We start from the raw sequence: 17,813 nt of genomic DNA on the forward strand, positions 1-17,813 counted from the left end.
TACTGAAATTATGTGTCTTCTAAACGTCAAACAATGCATGTACACAGACCTTGCCTTACCTTGAATCGAATGCTCTTTAGCGATAGGAACGCCTCTCAACCGGTTAAAGTATAAAAACATACTTATGAGTGCGTTCACTATGATTTGATCGTCATACCGACTGCTTATTGAAACGAAACTGTTATCAGAAATATAAAATCTGCATGGTCAGTTAGACACTTAGGTACCTATATATTCATGTTTACACAATGATTTATGTACTTGTTCTTGGTATTGCATATTATTAGATTTATTTGCCCGTTACGCAAAGTATGCACTTTACTATTTAGTACGAGAAATATTCTTGTAAGCTATAAGTTCTCCTTTGCTTGTAAATTACATTTGTAATATTGTCTTCGGTTACCGCGATAGTTACTCATGAAATAAAACTATGAAAACGGATTATATCGCGTATATTGAATTTATAATACGTCGGGATGTATTATAAATTCAATATACGCGATATAATCCGTTTTCATAGTTTTATTACATTTGTAATAATTAAAATAATATTCTACGCGATTAAATATCATTTAATTAAAATTAAATTCCACTAACTATAAGCTGTAAAACCTTTATTATTCCAGATCCAGCCTTTTTAGTTGTATTTACACTCATAGCCACCTAGAGATAATTGGCAATTGCAAAAGACACTTACAGCCTTTTAATTAAGCAAAATTACACTGAATACGAAATACGACTTAGACAGGTGTATTTTTTTACACGTGTTAAAAAAAACTTTAATTGGAATATGTGTCGTCGTGTACTGTGTATACCTAAAGGGGACACTGAGGGCAGTTACGACATCGTTAATGTTACAATAATTAAAATGCGATGTAAGCGCTTATCGGCTCTAAAGCTAGTCCCTTTTTATACGGAACGACACAGCGATTCTAGCAGTATTCAGGTTTATCTCGTACGGTTCTTAAAACTAATGACGTAAAGGACTAACAATAAAATGGCCATTACGTTAAAATGTTATACAGGGTGGGCACAGGGATTCCGACACACTTTAACCATGAATTCTAGTGCCTATTTGGATAAAAAAAAGTAATATAACAATGCCATAGAAAGCCTAATTTACGAGATATTCAATTATTTAAGTAATTTCGAAGTTAAAAAAACTCAAGGCTAACACGCCCTTATGTGACGTAATCATACATACCAAGACACAAACAATCACACATGCAAAGCAGAAGTGTTAAAAATAGTAAACTTACCTGTCACCTGCTATAAACTAGACTATAAAGTGTCATATTGGTGTCGCATGTTGTCTTTTTCACTCTTTCAAACTAAAGATACGTTCACAAGTTAGTACTATCGTTAATTGATTTATTTTGTTCCAGAAATTAAGTAAATTAATTAGGCAATTTTGGACCCATGTTGATATAACATTTTTCTTTCGTAACACTGCCAGGAATCCACGGTTAAAGTCTGTCGGAATCCCTGTGCCCACCCTGTATTTGAAGAAAAACCTGCTTGTTTCATAAATTCATATTTGATGTCTTTTGTTTTTAAGTAAATATAACAATATGATACCTATTATATTTTTAACTATGATATTGTTCATTTCCTTAAATATGTAACATCAAACATTTCGTTCCTCAACTACGTTAGACAAAACATGGCGACACCGAACTGAGTTGAGCTTCACGTCAGCTGAAAATCCCATTACAACCGTAACGGTCAACAGCAGCTTGCAATTAGTGACCTTATTTGTACATTAATTAGGTTCTAATTGCAACGGACGGTGTTCGTAATTGAGACTTTACTACGGGCATCTTCAGGCAGCGTATTCCTAATGTTTGGCGAGCGCAGGTCTGTTGAATGTTTTAGAAAACCAGTGTATTACCTTCTATCGTAACTATGCGTTATTGTACACTTTGTAGAGCGATATTATACTGGTTTCATGACACCTGCGCTCTGCAAGCGTTTGCAATGTCACCCTAGACGTGACCCGTAACATGACACCCATACATGTGCTACCGGTTTCTGTACAAATGCCAATGATTAGTGGACTTTAAAACAATACAGTAAGGTTGAAATTAGCGTGTCTAACATAAGGGTATGTGACGAATTTTTAGGAATAAATGCGACACGTGTTTTCTGTCTTTGGGTTACAATGGGTTCTAATATGGGAGTGTCTAAGAAATTTGATGAACGTTTAAAAGTTAAATGGTTATTGATAGGTTAGGTTAGTTGAACGATATTGTAAAAAAATCTGTTGTTGTTCTTTTAGTACAAATTTAAGTGCCACTTGTGTCAAAGACAAGTTCATATGTGACGTGTCACGGGTAAAGGTACCCTGTGATCGGCGTATATGTCGCGTAGCATTGCATTAGTATTGTATAGTCGTTAATAGGGAATATTAAGCGAAACTCTGCGTAGGGGGCGCCACTACAACAATCTGAGGGTCTATCGCGATCTCTATCACATTTGCATATTCGAGCGATAAAGAGGCAGATAGCGAAATTTCGGATTCGCGTTTCCCGGTAGGTCCTCTGTAAACAAACTTCACATGAATATTTATTGCAAGTTCAGCTACTTGCGTTTAGTAGTTAGTTACTAGCTTTTGCCCGCGACTTCGTCTGCGTGGTTAGTAATTTGGGTAGCTTATTTTTTTATCCAATCTGCATTTTATCGATTTCCTATACAAACCTCCACCCCCTTTTCACCCCCTTAAGGGATGATTTCTGGGATAAAAACTACCCTGTTCTTCCCAAGGACTCAACTATATACCAAATTTCAACTAAATAGGTTCAGCGGTTTAAGCGTGAAGAGGTAACAGACAGACTTTCGCATTTAAAATATTAATATGGATTAGTATGGATTTATAATTTGTGGGACCTTATTGTCGATGGCGCTTACGCCATTATAAACGATGCTCCGATGTAAATACAATGCCGCGCGACGCTGTGTGGCGTAAGCGCCATCGACAATAAGGTCCCTTTTCATAGAAAATGCCCCATTTTTATAAACTCGTACTTAAATACTAATCATAAACAGGTCCCAGTATAAAGGCTAGTTACCCCGCAGCCACAGTTTACCGTATTGACCTTAAATTTAACATATTGTGTCTTAATGTTGGCTCGTATTCATGTATGTTATCGTTGTCTTATCACTGACTCACGGACACAATGTTTATATTTGCGACTAACGATAACTTGTAGACGGATGGTCTACAGTAGAGGATAATTGGGGCATTTTCTATGAAAAGGGACCTTATTGTCGATGGCGCTTAACGCCGCACAGCGTCTCGCGGCATTGTATTTATATCGGAGCATCGTTTATAATGGCGTAAGCGCCATCGACAATAAAGTCCCTTTTTATAGGAAATACCACAATTATGAATTTTCACAGGTATATAGTATATAGAAAGATCTGGTGCCGTAGCCATGATGGCAAAAAATGTTGATATCAAATGTGATGTTCCACGGATAAAGGTACCTTAAGGCGGTTGACGTTTAAGCTAATATTAACGTCGACATAAGCGCCAACCACTATAAGGTACCTTTACTCGCAGAACGTCACAAATGTGTATGACCCGACGTATGTACACTGTGTTGTTGTTTTTGATGAACCCTATTCATAACATACATTTGAGTGTGATAAAAATGTTTCTGTGTACGTCACAACATAATTATGTAGTTGCACTAAACAAATTGATTAATAAACTTGTACTTATTCTAAATAACATACATTTTGATACGATTTGAATAAGAATGACTTAAAAAAGCACCTGTAGACAGTTTATGCATAATTGTCGCATATGTAGTATATGTAGTAATTGCTGTATAATTTCACAGTTTCCCTGTAGATAGAAATGCCACAATAAACGAACAAGAAGCATGTAAAACCGTGAAGTTTATGCATAAATGAAATTAAATTAAACCAACTAGGTCCATCTAAATAGATTTCTACGTATTAACAGTAAAATGTACATAATACACCTCCAGCCAGCGGCATCATATTACAAGGCGCTCACCTAAAAAACGTCGTATGTCAGTATGAAACACGTATGGAGATACGACCTTTTGAAACAGCACGATATAGGGGAGATTCCATTTGTAGTTTACGTTACTGTTTACTGCTTTCGCTATTCTATTTATGAATGTGCTTTAACTTGGACATCTTCAAATCCGCGTAGCTTTTAAACTATTGTATTTGGAATTTCGACTCTATTATTTAGTTGTTTAGGTTTTAATCGGAAGGGGGTGTGGAAACAGATAGGAGCTTGGGAAAGTTTTGAATAGTAAACCGTTGACACTAAAGTTTTGGAGTTTAAGTGCAGGTTTATTGTTTTTGCTGTTAGTGGAATTGGTTTTCGGAATATTGAAGGAATGCTTACCTACGTGAGAAATGGGTGTGGTTGGTCCACCCCTAGTTGTCCATTTTACCCCTAGTTGCCCATTTCAGCCTGGATAGTTACTTGCGTATGTATAGTCTACTAGCTTTTGCCCCCGAGTTCGTCTGCGTGGAATGATAATAATGATTGCTAAAAACTAGCCTATTTCCTTTCCCTGATCTCAAACTATCTCCATATCAAATTTCATCTAAATCGGTATCTAAAGCGTGAAGAGGTAACAGACAGACATACAACAGTTTTTTTTTATAGAAATACTGTGACGCGCCTTTATATGTTAGGTCTAAGTCACAGAATAAGTAATAGTATTATCATACAGAACGGCCACGCACTGCTCCGCCCCGACTCGAATTACCTCGCTCCGGGACAGCAGATTGACGGCCGTTTGCCGGCCGCTCAGTACTATCAAAGATAGATATAACTCCGTAATAGATGGATACAGTCTAAGGAAAAAACGTGCCTCGAAAATCAAGAAAATTTGATTCTCGTTCAGAGGGCGCTACTAGTTTTGGCCTACTGTCGTATATATGGCGTTGACGGTTTCGTTTGTTATTTTAACGCATATCAGTGAAAGAACATGGGTCAAAATCATAAAAATAATTAATGCAAATAAAAAAAATCCTTTATCTATATTTAAATACATTTTATCGTATTTTTGTAAATCTTAATTTTTAGTTTTAAAGTGTGTCGACAGATGGCAGTGAATTTACTGGGGTTACAAAATTTACTATGACAGTACCGACCGCTCTAGTATAAGTTACTCTATTGTACTATTTTTAAGCAGCTTACTCACACTATGACGCATGACGCGTGTACAAACGTGTCGTTCACACATAGAAACGCAAGTGATTTTTGATGTATAGCGTGTCCGCTGTGTCTAAGTCTAGACCTGTTAACAGTAATGGACTTTAACTTCTGACCTAACGATAAACATGGTTAGGTTGCTTCACGATGGGTGTCTTGGTTATTTATAGGCTATGCCACGAATGTAAATTTACCTAGGTCGTTAGGTACAAACATCTTAAACAGATTACCTAGACAGTATTTTATAAAGTGTATGTTTGTCTGTACACTTCCTCAGTGGGGCAAACAAGGTATAGTGGGACGTGAGTAAATGTTCTTACTTCAGTAGGAACAAAACTGAATTATGTAGGGTTTCTCTAAAGTTTAGTGTTCGCAAAACTTAATTATGTAGTGTTTCTCTAAAGTAAGTGATTAAAATTATGAGAAAGCGTTGTTACGTAATCAGCAACGAAGTTAATAATTACTGTTTGTTTTAATGAAACAGTATAGGTAAATTAATTAAGTACATACTTCATATTTATACAGGATGGCCCAAAAATACGTTGATAAAGATTTTTTTACTGTACAATGTACATACAAATTGTTCATTATTTTAACAAATGTTTGTGTTTTCATACATCAAAGCCAATGGAAAATATTTTAAAGATTAAGTTTTGTTTCACTTAAATGATGGCAGTTAAATTTTTAGGGTTCCGCATCCAAAGGGTAAAAACGGGACCCTATTACTAAGACTCCGCTGTCCGTCTGTCTGTCACCAGGCTGTATCTCATGAACCGTGATAGCTAGACAGTTGAAGTTTTCACAGATGATGTATTTCTGTTGCCGCTATAAGAACAAATACTAAAAAGTACGGAACCCTCGGTGTACGAGTCCGACTCGCACTTGGCCGGTTCTTTAAATGAAATTTTGTGAAAGCCATGTAAGTAAGAAAAATAATCCAAACAAATTGTCAACGTATTTTTGGGCTACATTCCCAGTATTCAAATATACAAACTTACTAGTACTCTAATATGACTTGTAACGCGCCGTGTTTCGCAAATCGGCATCGTGATTGATCTAAAGCACAAGTGTCACTAGTGTCAGTATAAATGGCCATGTACCGTTCGTGTATTCATGCGACGGGTATGGAGTACGGAACGGACTAATAATGTCTCTGTCGCGATTAATGAAGACCTAGAATCGTTCAGAGAAGTACTTTATAAATTAATTTTTAACAAGCAGAAACGTCTGCGATCGATGCAATCCATCCATTCAGATGCCGTGAGTTCAAGTCTCACCCAAGGCAGTAATTTTTCCACTTTTAAATTTAAAAAAAAAGTACTTTATACTTTTTATTTTATATTACTTCTTGGGTTTTAAAATTTTACTAGTGCAAATTTTAGCTATCATCCTAATACAATTTGTACCTTTACTTGATTATGATGATGATAGCTTACAATATTATAATAACATCTACGCGCACATAACAAGCGTGTGATAAAGACTTGTAATTGTTTGTTTAGAATGTCTAAATAAATAAAATTAAGTTTCATTTTTCATGTTGCTTTGCATTAGTTTTCCTCAATTATTAAAATAATTCCATCATGTATTTTTATCACAAGTTTAAGTACCTACTGCCTAATATGACTGATAAAAACCTTATGATTCACTTTACACTTAGTACTTAACAAATTAACAGTATCAGATGACCGGAGGTATTACATAATCATGCTAAATATAAACGTGTTACTTATTAAACGTAACATTGATAGCGTTTTGGAAAACCCCAATCATATAAACAGTTAATTTTATTGCTACTGATATTATCATTCCTTGTTATCGTACATGAAAGTAACTTTTTACCTTTGTTTATTATTGCATACTGGTCCTGGTTACAATTTAATTTGGTGTATTAAAGACCCATCTTTAATTTATTTTGATTTATGTGTATAAGCGAAATTCAGTAGTTTCAACTGTATTATTTTATTTTAACTGGTAGGTAAAAATAATGCTTTTTAGGTACATTTAAACCTGTATCTTCTGTTTCATGTGTTTGGGGTTTTTAGAATTGTCTCGATGAGTATCAGTTGCCTGTGGAAAAAAAGTACAGTCAGCGATAAAAGCTTGTTCCAAAAATGAAATTTTTGCCAAAAACTTATTACCGTTTGGATACGGAACCCTAAAAACCGGTATAAATATCAACAGTGCCACATCTAGCCCTCGGGCAGATCATTGACATGCATACCTCCACCGTCATTATTCAAAATGCACCGCGTTCACACCTCTGACATACCAACTATGACAAATGCGTGTAGAACGAGAGCCGAACGACAATTGTCCTTCGCGATTAAACATCGTTCTTCGGTTGTCAACCCCAACTCAGTGATCTATGCGTATAATATTTGAAACAAAGCTTTTCCAGAGTTACCGCTGCATATTACAGGCATGAGCCCACCGACGACAATGCGCATGTGGGCAATATAGCAATAGCTACAACGTAGACTTAGAAATATAGTTCAACGCTGAGAGTATCAATAAGTTTCTTTATTATTATTTTCTTGAGCAAGAAAATTTACGATAACTCGCTAAAACCTTTTCATCCATCTGGACAGGAACCAAATCTTATTAACATCCCGGTATCTCGAAACTTACTCCGAGAGTATGAACTAATTACGCTCAACTATGACTTAGTTAATTTTACATCCGTCCCTCTGACTAGCATAGTAACGAGTGCACTATATGTCGTATCATATGTCGCTTACGAAGTCTTCTATTCAAATTTGATACGGGTCGTTGAACTTGTTGAATCAGTTTTTTACTACACGTGTTTTTAATTAAACTGATCTGGATGAAACGGATTCTGCTAAACAAATATTTCTCGCTGGAAATTTTACTACGCAAAAAGTTTTGGTAATACGATTACAATTTTTTATGTAAACGTTGCGCATAAAAGCTCAGCAACGTAAATAAATATATTAAGCATTACAAATATTCAATCTTCAAGTTGTGTATCCAGTGGACATTTGCAATTTGTCCGAAAGATTCTTTAAGTAGATGAGAGAACCACCTAGCTTAAAAGTCAAAGTAGATCCTTTGTCATCATAAACATTTTCTTATCTTTATAAAACATAATTATATTTTTATACTATTAATGTTAGTTTCGAACAAAATCGGTTCAAAAGAGGCGTTGCTTGGCTTGAGCCTTGAGCCACTCTTGACCTGTGACACGACGCAATTTAAATCTAAGCTTCAGTCTTGGTGATATGGTTCAAAATGGAATACCTAAAGGATTGATTTTTCAATGATGTGCTCATATGATGATATTACTCCCGCAACTGGATCTCGTTTAAAAACCTAATATTTACGTTATTATCTGTCCGACAGGGCTGTAGCACGTGCCAAAGAAATAGACATACAAACATACGTACATACAAGTGAACGTTTACCTGCATTTTTTGTCGGTTGTTTATAAAAATACATACTCGTATGTTTAAATTTATTCGATTGATTATTTGATATCTCTGCAACTGATAAATGTTTTTGCGAAATCAGAAGAACTGTGTAAATGGCAAAACTAGTCATCTTTTTTACACCGTAGTAAATAGAAAGAGATCGAAGTTGTATGTATATATTAGTATTGACTACCGGTCTGGCCTAGTGGGTAGTGATCCTGCCTGTGAAGCCGATGGTCCTGGGTTCTAATCCCGGTAAGGGCATTTATTTGTGTGCACAGATATTAGTTCCTGAGTCATGGACGTTTTCTATGTATTTAAGTATTTGTATAAGTATTATATATATCGTTGTCTGATTAACCACAACACAAGCTTTCTTGAGCTTACCGTGGGACTTAGTCAATTTGTGTAAGAATGTCCCTATAATATTTATTTGCGGCATTTTCCGAGAAAAGGGACCTTATTGTCGATGGCGCTTGCGCCGCACAGCGTCGCGCGGCATTGTATTTATATCGGAGCATCGTTTATAATGGCGTAAGCGCCATCGACAATAAGGTCCCTTTTATAGAAAATACCACATTTATTATTATTTATTTATTAGTGTAGGCTGTCCCACGACACATTCCTACTTCCTTAGTAGACTTTCTGGCGTTTTCCATCGTCATTTATTTACAAGTGCATTGTCATACATATTTGTGTGACATTAGATACCCTTGTTTACCATAACCTGATATGTGGATAATTATGACGTGCTACCGTGTTTGTTGTTTGTATTAGACACATTTGTCGCAAAAGCTAACTTTATAAGACAAGATAAATTGTAGAAAATGTAGTGTAGAACATGTTTTAAACTAATCAGTGCAAACACAAACAAAAATAAGAAAAAAGGACATGTTAGATACAATATGAAAACACACACACACACATTTAAATCACACACACACACATATTTGTCTAAAAACAAATTTTGTCTATAAAACAATTGTGGCTGTTTATACAGTAAAATTAAGCAGGAAATCGTTAAAAACTGTAATAGATGTCATCTTCGTCACTTTTTCTTTAATATATGACATCTATTACAGTTTTTAATTTATATAGTAGTGTGACTACTTTAAAAAACACAAATCAAAATATTTAATAAAATAATTGCATTTGTTCTCAAACTTGTTCAGGAAATCGTTGTTAATTTAAATACGATATTCACTCATAATTTTAAGGGAATACGGGACTTAATCGCGTAAACTTACGTTTTTTATACGTACTTACGTTTTGTTACGTTCGTATACGTTTAAAATTATGAGGAAATCGTTGATTTGTTATTTATGAAACTACATTCAAATCGTACCAATCTTTATTCGTTCTTGCATTTTACGAAGGCGTTGACCTTACCTCTTATCATTATGAGTATTATGACGTTTATTTATGTACTCGCCTTCTTGACTCAACAACTACTATATGCAACACTCATTTGATGACAAAAACACCCGTATTCCGAATGAAAGAAAAGCGAAATTTCCATTAAATGATTGTTGCAGATATGAGGTTGAGGTACGTAATTTAATCTGGCCGACCATTTTTGTCACTAAAAATACCTTCAAGTGGAGATTGGTAACTTGTATAATTACATTGATCCCCATTTTTCCTAACGTATTAAATTGGCTAGGAGCCCGATATAGATTTTACAATTTGTCATGTTTTTGAACTGGTTTTGGTACGACCTTGATGATATCGCACGACTTTTACTTAGGCTAGGTTCACACGGCGTTAATTTTCCCGTATACCACATACGGGATTTTATCGAATACCGTAGTGACGGCAAAATTTGTATGGCAACTTTTAAAATCGTTCACACGGCTAGACGGCTTTCCCGCATAGACGCCGTGTGTACGATTTTGAACGTTGCCATACAAATTTTGCTGTCACTACGGTATTCGTTTAAATCCCGTATACTATATACGGGATAAATTCACGCCGTGCGAACCTAACCTGAATTTCGAATGCACCAATCTCAGCAACCAGTCTTAATCGGGCTCTAGGTTTATAACCCCAGCGACATGCGACTTTGATGAAAAAAAGTATAACATCCTTTTTTTTTCTTTTCCAGATATAACTCTGCAAGTCAAACGGAACGCCTCAACCTTAGATTAAGTTCAACCTGACAAAAGTTATCTGTGATCTCATATTAGTTTTAAAATAGACGTACAATGGATGATAGGTAGTGCGATGTGTTGAAAATGCCTCATGCGCACTCGAGTTCGGCCGCGAGCTCCGGGGGGGACGACCTGGGCTCCACGGACGAGGTGAAGGTGTTCAAGGACGAGGGGGACGGCGAGGACGAGAAGCGTAGCTCCGAGAACTTGCTGGAGGAGAAGTCCAGCCTCATCGACTGGACTGAGAGCGAGGTGAGTCCACTGGCTTTTACTGCTAATTCTGGGGTCAAATATTTTTTTTTTTACTTTATTGCACAGTAAAAAATATACAATGACAAAAGGCGGATTTAACGCTACACGGCATTCTCTACCAGTCAACCCTTAGGCCAAACGGAGAACGATGCGAACGGATCAATGTCAGTTTTTTAGTCTTTTTTGTCTTTTTAATTGCATTTTTTATGCTATAAAATGGCTTAGAGTCCGTCTCAGCTAACTTTGCACCGACTTGAACAGAACAAAGTAAGGGAGTGTCATTATAAACGACATATTTTCATAGAAATTTGTCATTAATTATGGCATTCCCACACTGTCAATGCAAATACCATGCAAAGTTAGCGTGGTCCGACTCCAAATGTCTTTATTTTATTTCATAGTTTTTTTAACTTCATTTTACAATTCTTCCCTTACTAAATTGTTCATGTCGTAAAACAAATGACATTAAAAATTTACCATCGTTTGCTTGACTACAAATATCAGTTAAAGCATGATAGTAAGTTAAGGTAAACATCAGTAACGCGCTTGTGATACCCCTGGAGTTAGAAGCCAATTGATGAGCAACGGTAACCGCTTATCATGACGCCGTTCTGTATGCTTGTTTGCCACCGAGGTGCTGGAGAACTTGCTGGAAAAATCTAGTTCGTTCGACAGGACTAGAAATGAGGTAAGTCCATACCATATAGCATCTTTAGTGACATAACACAATGACATATCACCCTAACCCTAAAGATTAGATTAGATATATTTATTTCACAACATATGATTACAGTATAAATTATTGTCAATTTATAAGAATCTACATTGTAATCGTCAGAAATAAATTTAAATAATAGCAAAGTAATCCAAATAAATTAATTTCATTAATTTTACATTATATGAAAAAATTCCCCTGAGAAGGATCTTCAAATAGTAACAATAATAAACAAAGAAAATGTCAAAACTGGTATGCGATTATAAATTATACAGTTATGTCAAAAAGTTCACTTATTGAATATAATGGGTTGTCCAGTAAAAAGTTTCTCACTCGACGCTTAATGTTGTATCGGATGTTTCCGTCCTTAGTTCTGCAGGTAATCGCTCATAATAAGTTCAAACCAGCGACTACCGGTTTTACCATCAAATGTTATCATGCTAAGACTTCCAAAATAGTTTTTTTTTTTCAGTTTAATTTAAATTAAATTAAATATCATTTAATTTCAGGCGTATAAATAGATGTAGATGCATACCTTACAAACTAACATACATACAATAATAAAAATCTTACGAGCTAAACATTATTTCGGCGACACGACGGTTTTCAGTTGTGTCGCATGTTCCGGTGTGAGATTAAGATAAGATAAGATACATTTATTGATAGAATTGTACAATTTTATCAATAAATGTATTGATATGTATGATTTCGCAGATTCCCACGGAACTGCCGAAACACCACACCCTTCGGCCAGAAGTCCGCGCTCGCGATGGTGTCAGTAGTAGGCCGAGCATATGATTGACGCGACTACCCGTCTTTTACTAACTGTATGAATTAAAGGGGGACGGGTAGTCTATATCGCGGCGAGATACTCTCGCGCCAATAGCCCGGCAGCGGCCGCGGACGCGGAATTTAGTAATAATCGTTTAGAACACCAAGTGTGCCATTTTCAATCAAAAGGGTATTTATTGTCGGTTGTCAATAAGGCGCTATGTCCATACAGCTTCAATTTTAAATCAAACTTATTGACAAGCGACAATGTGGTACCTTTTGGTTGAAAATGTCACAAGTTTGGACCTCTTTCTGGTGCCAATATTGACTTAATTAAATTTTAACGTCACTATCAAGTACATTACGAAACTTATTACGAAACTGTCATAACTCATAAGTCATGACATTAATTTCTCTACATTATCTAAACCAATTATATTAATTACTATTAGGAAACTCGTGTTTACAAGTGGTTTTTTTAAGCTATCAGACTTGACCTTAACTGATAAGTAAATTTATTATACACTTGTGCATTTAACCGTGAGACCACCGGCTATTAAAAAAAAACTTGCTGACATTCCTTGAAATCTAAAATTACTTGACAAACATTGGAGAAAAGAAAATTCACGCGGCGCTTACATTTATGAACAATCTGACCATAAAGAACCTATTGGTAGAGCAAAACCACTTTAACTTTGCGTATTTCCAAACCCTTATCGTATGTACTAAAGGTTCAATGTTGTTTGATTGTCATCGATTGCTACTGGGTTGTTTGATAGAGGAACAGCAGGTGCTTCCCAGGTAGGTCTTTATTTGTACATGTTCCCGGTATTTGAGCCACTACAATGATTCAATAGGATTACTCTGAATTCCGTCTGCCTCCTATAAAACACCCCCATCATCCTAAATGCGCTTTTAAAAATAAAATTTATTGCAAAATCGAACTTATTGGTATTTTATTAAGAGTAGTGCTTGAGTTTGCTGAATTATTTATAGCATTAATTTGGTAATTCGAGTTTGAATTTGGAACTATTTGTGCTTTTACACTTTCGAATTGTAGTACAATTATACGTATTGTATTTTTTCGCATACTTTGAAATGCCATGATACAACATGTTTATTTGTGTATGCTTTGGGTGTGACGGTGCGAACTTGAAAGGTAACTTCTTTTACATTTTAAAACGGGATGTTGATCTTTTGTATAATTAAAATGTAAGCGATGCTTCACAAAAACGTCAATTAATCGCGTTGAAACTTGAAAACATGAGCAGCATGAGCTTAATAAATATTAATAAGTCTTGTAAGTGTTCTCATTACGACCAATTCGTCGTAGATTACCATCTTTGGCTGTAATCGGAATACAACAACTCAATTAGTTTCTACACACAGATACGCATCAGTATAGATCCGAAATGCCAAATTATCCGTAAAACAAACAAAAACAACCACAACAGCCGAAGCAAAACGTCACCCAAAACACTGATTGAGGTTTCCGAAAAAAAAACAGGTACCTTCCTTAAATTTATGTCGGAATATTGTGTTGCAGGAACATAAATTACTTATTCATTGTATTTCCGAAAATAGGGGTGCGATCACAATGAGATCTACCTGCGTTCAGGTATTTCTTATAATAAACAACGACGCTATTGTCAATGGTTCTACCTGTGGGCGAAGTAAACATGAGACACCTACGGACTGGTTGGATTCACCTTCCTTGCTAAGTCCGATGAGTCGAACATTCAGGTGAACCATTATGAAATGAAGAGCCCGGCAAGCTCGGTTCTCCATACAAACTTAGTTACGCTCTCATTTTAAAACGACTAGCTAGATTGCTCTAAAACTTTGTTACTTACAATAGGATAAGGTATATCAAGGTCTGTAATTAGTTTATGTAGCTTCAGATACCATAGTGAAAAAAATACAGCGATTTTAAGTTTTTCATACAAAACTTGTTTTTGCTCTATTTCGTTTGTTTTATATACTAGAGCTATATAAACTAATTACAGACCTAGATCTACCTCATGTTATTGTATGTGCAAAGTTTCAGTACAATCCAACACGTAGTTTAAAAATGAGAACGAAACTCCGTTTGTATGGGAAGGTGAAATTCGTCCGAGCTTGCCGGGACTCTTAACTTAACTGTGCGTTTCATAAGAAATTTCCTGCCTGTAGATAAATTGTGGAATGAACTGTCGCCCACATCGATACGACCTTCAAACCTTTAAGAAAAGAGCGTACTGCCATCTTAAAGGTTGCATCGCACTTGCTACCTCTCTGATGTTGGGGGACGGTAACTGTTGACCATAAGGCGATTCCTCAGTTCGTTTTCCTCCTATATCATAAAAAAACATTGACTGTCCAGTCCTGTAAGAGTGGGAGGCATAATTATATGTATTACTTTTTTTCTTCAGCTGATAGCTGCGTGCACTTGCAAGTTTGCAAACAGAGTACCAGATAGGCACCGGATTGTGTTCAATTATTACTCCGGAGGTCTTACTTTTTCGTTATCTCGTACGTTGAGCAGAATCTCAAGTTTACAGTTACGAGTATTTTGTTCACAGCATTCGTCTGATTGATAAGCAATAAACATATGATTGGAATGGTTTTCTCATTGCACCAAAGGCCATCGGTTCAACCAGGTACCTGTCGCTTACGGTATACGAAATCGGTCATACAATGATTCTCCTGGAGTCGAGCGCTTCGCAAGCATTTATAAGAACTTCCGAATGCGAATTACGTCTCACCTTTCAAAGATAAAATGACAAGGATAGGAGCACGCATATTGGATTATACTTGGGTGTAATTCTGGCCGTGTGTCATAATAGCAACGATTATCGTACGTGATGCAATTACAATGGTATTGTGAGTTCTGAGTTTCGATTTCTTTTCGATTAAGGTTTCTGTTTTGATCGATTTAAGTTCCAAAGGTCGTATGTTCATTGAGATGTTTATTGATATACGATGTTTTAGAATATTTCTATTTTATAGAAATATTTACGCTTTCTTGCTATTGAATGGCCGATTTTATAATGCAGATGTTTAGTTTGTTTTGAAATTTACTTCAATATTTCTTATTTCATGTGAGAAATTGATTTTCCGCAATTTCACTTGGAATCCGTGTCGATTTTGTGAAGGATATTGGATTATGTTCGTTTGATATATATTTACCTTTTCATGTTGTAAATTCGATACGTTTTTTTTTATATTGAAATGATAAATAGTATAGGTATAGCATTAATATCGATACCATTTCATTTTATTTGAATATTCTTACGGTACTTTAAATGCAAGTATGAAACGAAATACAGGATGGCTGAAAGATACGTTGACTAATATTTAAAATATTTTGCTCTCTTTATTTTTCGTACAATCGCATTTATAATTTTAGTCATAGATTATACTCCTCAAACGGTGACACTTTTGTTCAATAACTTTTAAAAATAATGAAGTATTTAGACTTCCTATTTTTCATCATCATCTTCCTCGGCTTCCTCGCGTTATCCCATTTTTGGCTCGGCTCATGGCAACCTGGGGTCCGCTTGACAACTAATCCCAAGAATTGGCGTAGACACTAGTTTTTACGAAAGCGACTGCCATCTGAGCTTCCAACCCAGAGGGTAAACTAGGCCTTATCGGGATTAGTCCGATTTCCTCACGATGTTTTTCCTTCATCGAAAAGTGAAAGGTAAATATCAAATGACATTTCGTACATAAGTGCCGAAAAACTCTGGTACGAGCCGGGGTTTGAACCCGTACGACGACGACGAAAGTCGCACGTTCTTACCAATAGCCCACCAGCGCTCTATAATCTTAGTATTATTTAGGGATTATAATAGTTTACGTAAAAAATAAAAACAGCCACAATATAAAATCCAAATACATCACGAAGCATACACGCACTCACACTTGCTAAAGGCTAACTACATAGCAAAACCCTTGCTAAATGCTAACTACGTAGTAAAAAGTGCCCGTCTAACTAAATTGCGTCTAGCTTACGCTTAAGACTTTTTCTAGACCGCAGCTTCGATCTTTTTGCGGTCATTAGAGTGAATGGTTGCGCGGTTTCCGCTGTTATTCCCAGTGCTCGTTGATCCTAGGGGGTTTATTTATTTAAAACTTTAATCTTTTAACTAAAACTAGTCTCACTAGTCTGGGTGTCTGGCGACCTACGAGCTGGCGCATTTTTTGCGCAGAATCTCACTGTGCAGAGGGGGAACGCTGCCAGTGTCCTGGGAACAATGCCTCAGGCTGATTTAGTTTTAAATTTTGTTTTATTTCTGTTTTGTGATAATAAATGTATTTAAAACTTTATTGCACATAAAAAAGTACGGCGGAATTAATGCTTCTATAGGCTTTTTCTACCAGTCAAACATAGGGCGAAAAATAAATACGTCAGGGTGGGTGCAAGTGAGTAAAAAAATCTAAATTGCGAGTGATTTTTTTTATCTGTGCGCTGCACCATTCTTATAGAATTTTGCTGGAGGTCATAGCTGTGAGTGGAAGGACTCCTTTTTAGGCGACCCGAAACAGTGGGCGTTTTCTAAAATAAAGATTGAAAACCTAATTCTTTCAAATCTGGACATTCTTGGGCTCATTCTACTCAGAATCGACAGCATTCTCCATCCTGCCATTAAAAAAAGACGTCCCAAAATGTCCATTCCATTACATCATTACGTCACGTTTTAATGTGAAAATTTGTTTCACTTGTATGTGCGTGACGCGTGACGTAGTGGAAAGTGGAATGTACAATTTTCATTCAATTTTTGGGACACTTTTTTAACATCAGGATTGAATATGCTAGTGATTCTGAGTTGAAAGAACCCAAAAACACCAGGATCTGTGAGAATCAGGTTTTCAATGTTTATTTTAGAAAACGCCACTTACATATATGATAGGTATGCTATGGATTTGAACCCACTACCTCCAGCTTCCTTGGCTTTACCGACTAAACTGCGGTGGGGTGGGCAATAAACAGCAACTATTCGATTATTGTCTATACTAGGTTAAGTGAAGCGAATGCTCGGTAATCGATTTAAATTCTCGATTTAAAAGACTTGAATAGTAGGCATTGAAATCGATCTATTTTAGACTAAGGTAACTAAGGGAGATTTAGCGAGACTCATACTAAGTGGATCCGTAATTTCAAGTTTTAATTACACTTTAATCTTTTACTCATAATCATTTATTGCACCATGGTATAAAAACAAGTTATTACAAAATATTAGTGTCTCATGGACCCTAAAAGGGTATGGCAAACATTTCCTTAAATTAACTAGCTTTATAATTTT

The 17,813-nt window shown here is 35.9% G+C and overlaps 1 protein-coding gene across 2 annotated transcripts in view; it reads left to right on the forward strand.

The window, feature by feature from the left end:
- LOC134751413 (protein pangolin, isoforms A/H/I/S) overlaps window positions 1-17,813 on the forward strand; it is a 209,260-nt gene that overhangs the window by 15,782 nt on the left and 175,665 nt on the right. For both annotated transcript variants that reach the window (XM_063686817.1, XM_063686816.1), the window contains exon 2: window positions 10,742-11,039. In XM_063686817.1, coding sequence (XP_063542887.1) covers window positions 10,872-11,039 — 168 coding nt within the window. In that variant the 5' untranslated portion in view covers window positions 10,742-10,871. The remainder of the gene's footprint in view (window positions 1-10,741; window positions 11,040-17,813) is intronic.

Source organism: Cydia strobilella, chromosome 22 (genome assembly GCF_947568885.1).
Source record: "Cydia strobilella chromosome 22, ilCydStro3.1, whole genome shotgun sequence".
NCBI lineage: Eukaryota > Metazoa > Arthropoda > Insecta > Lepidoptera > Tortricidae > Cydia > Cydia strobilella.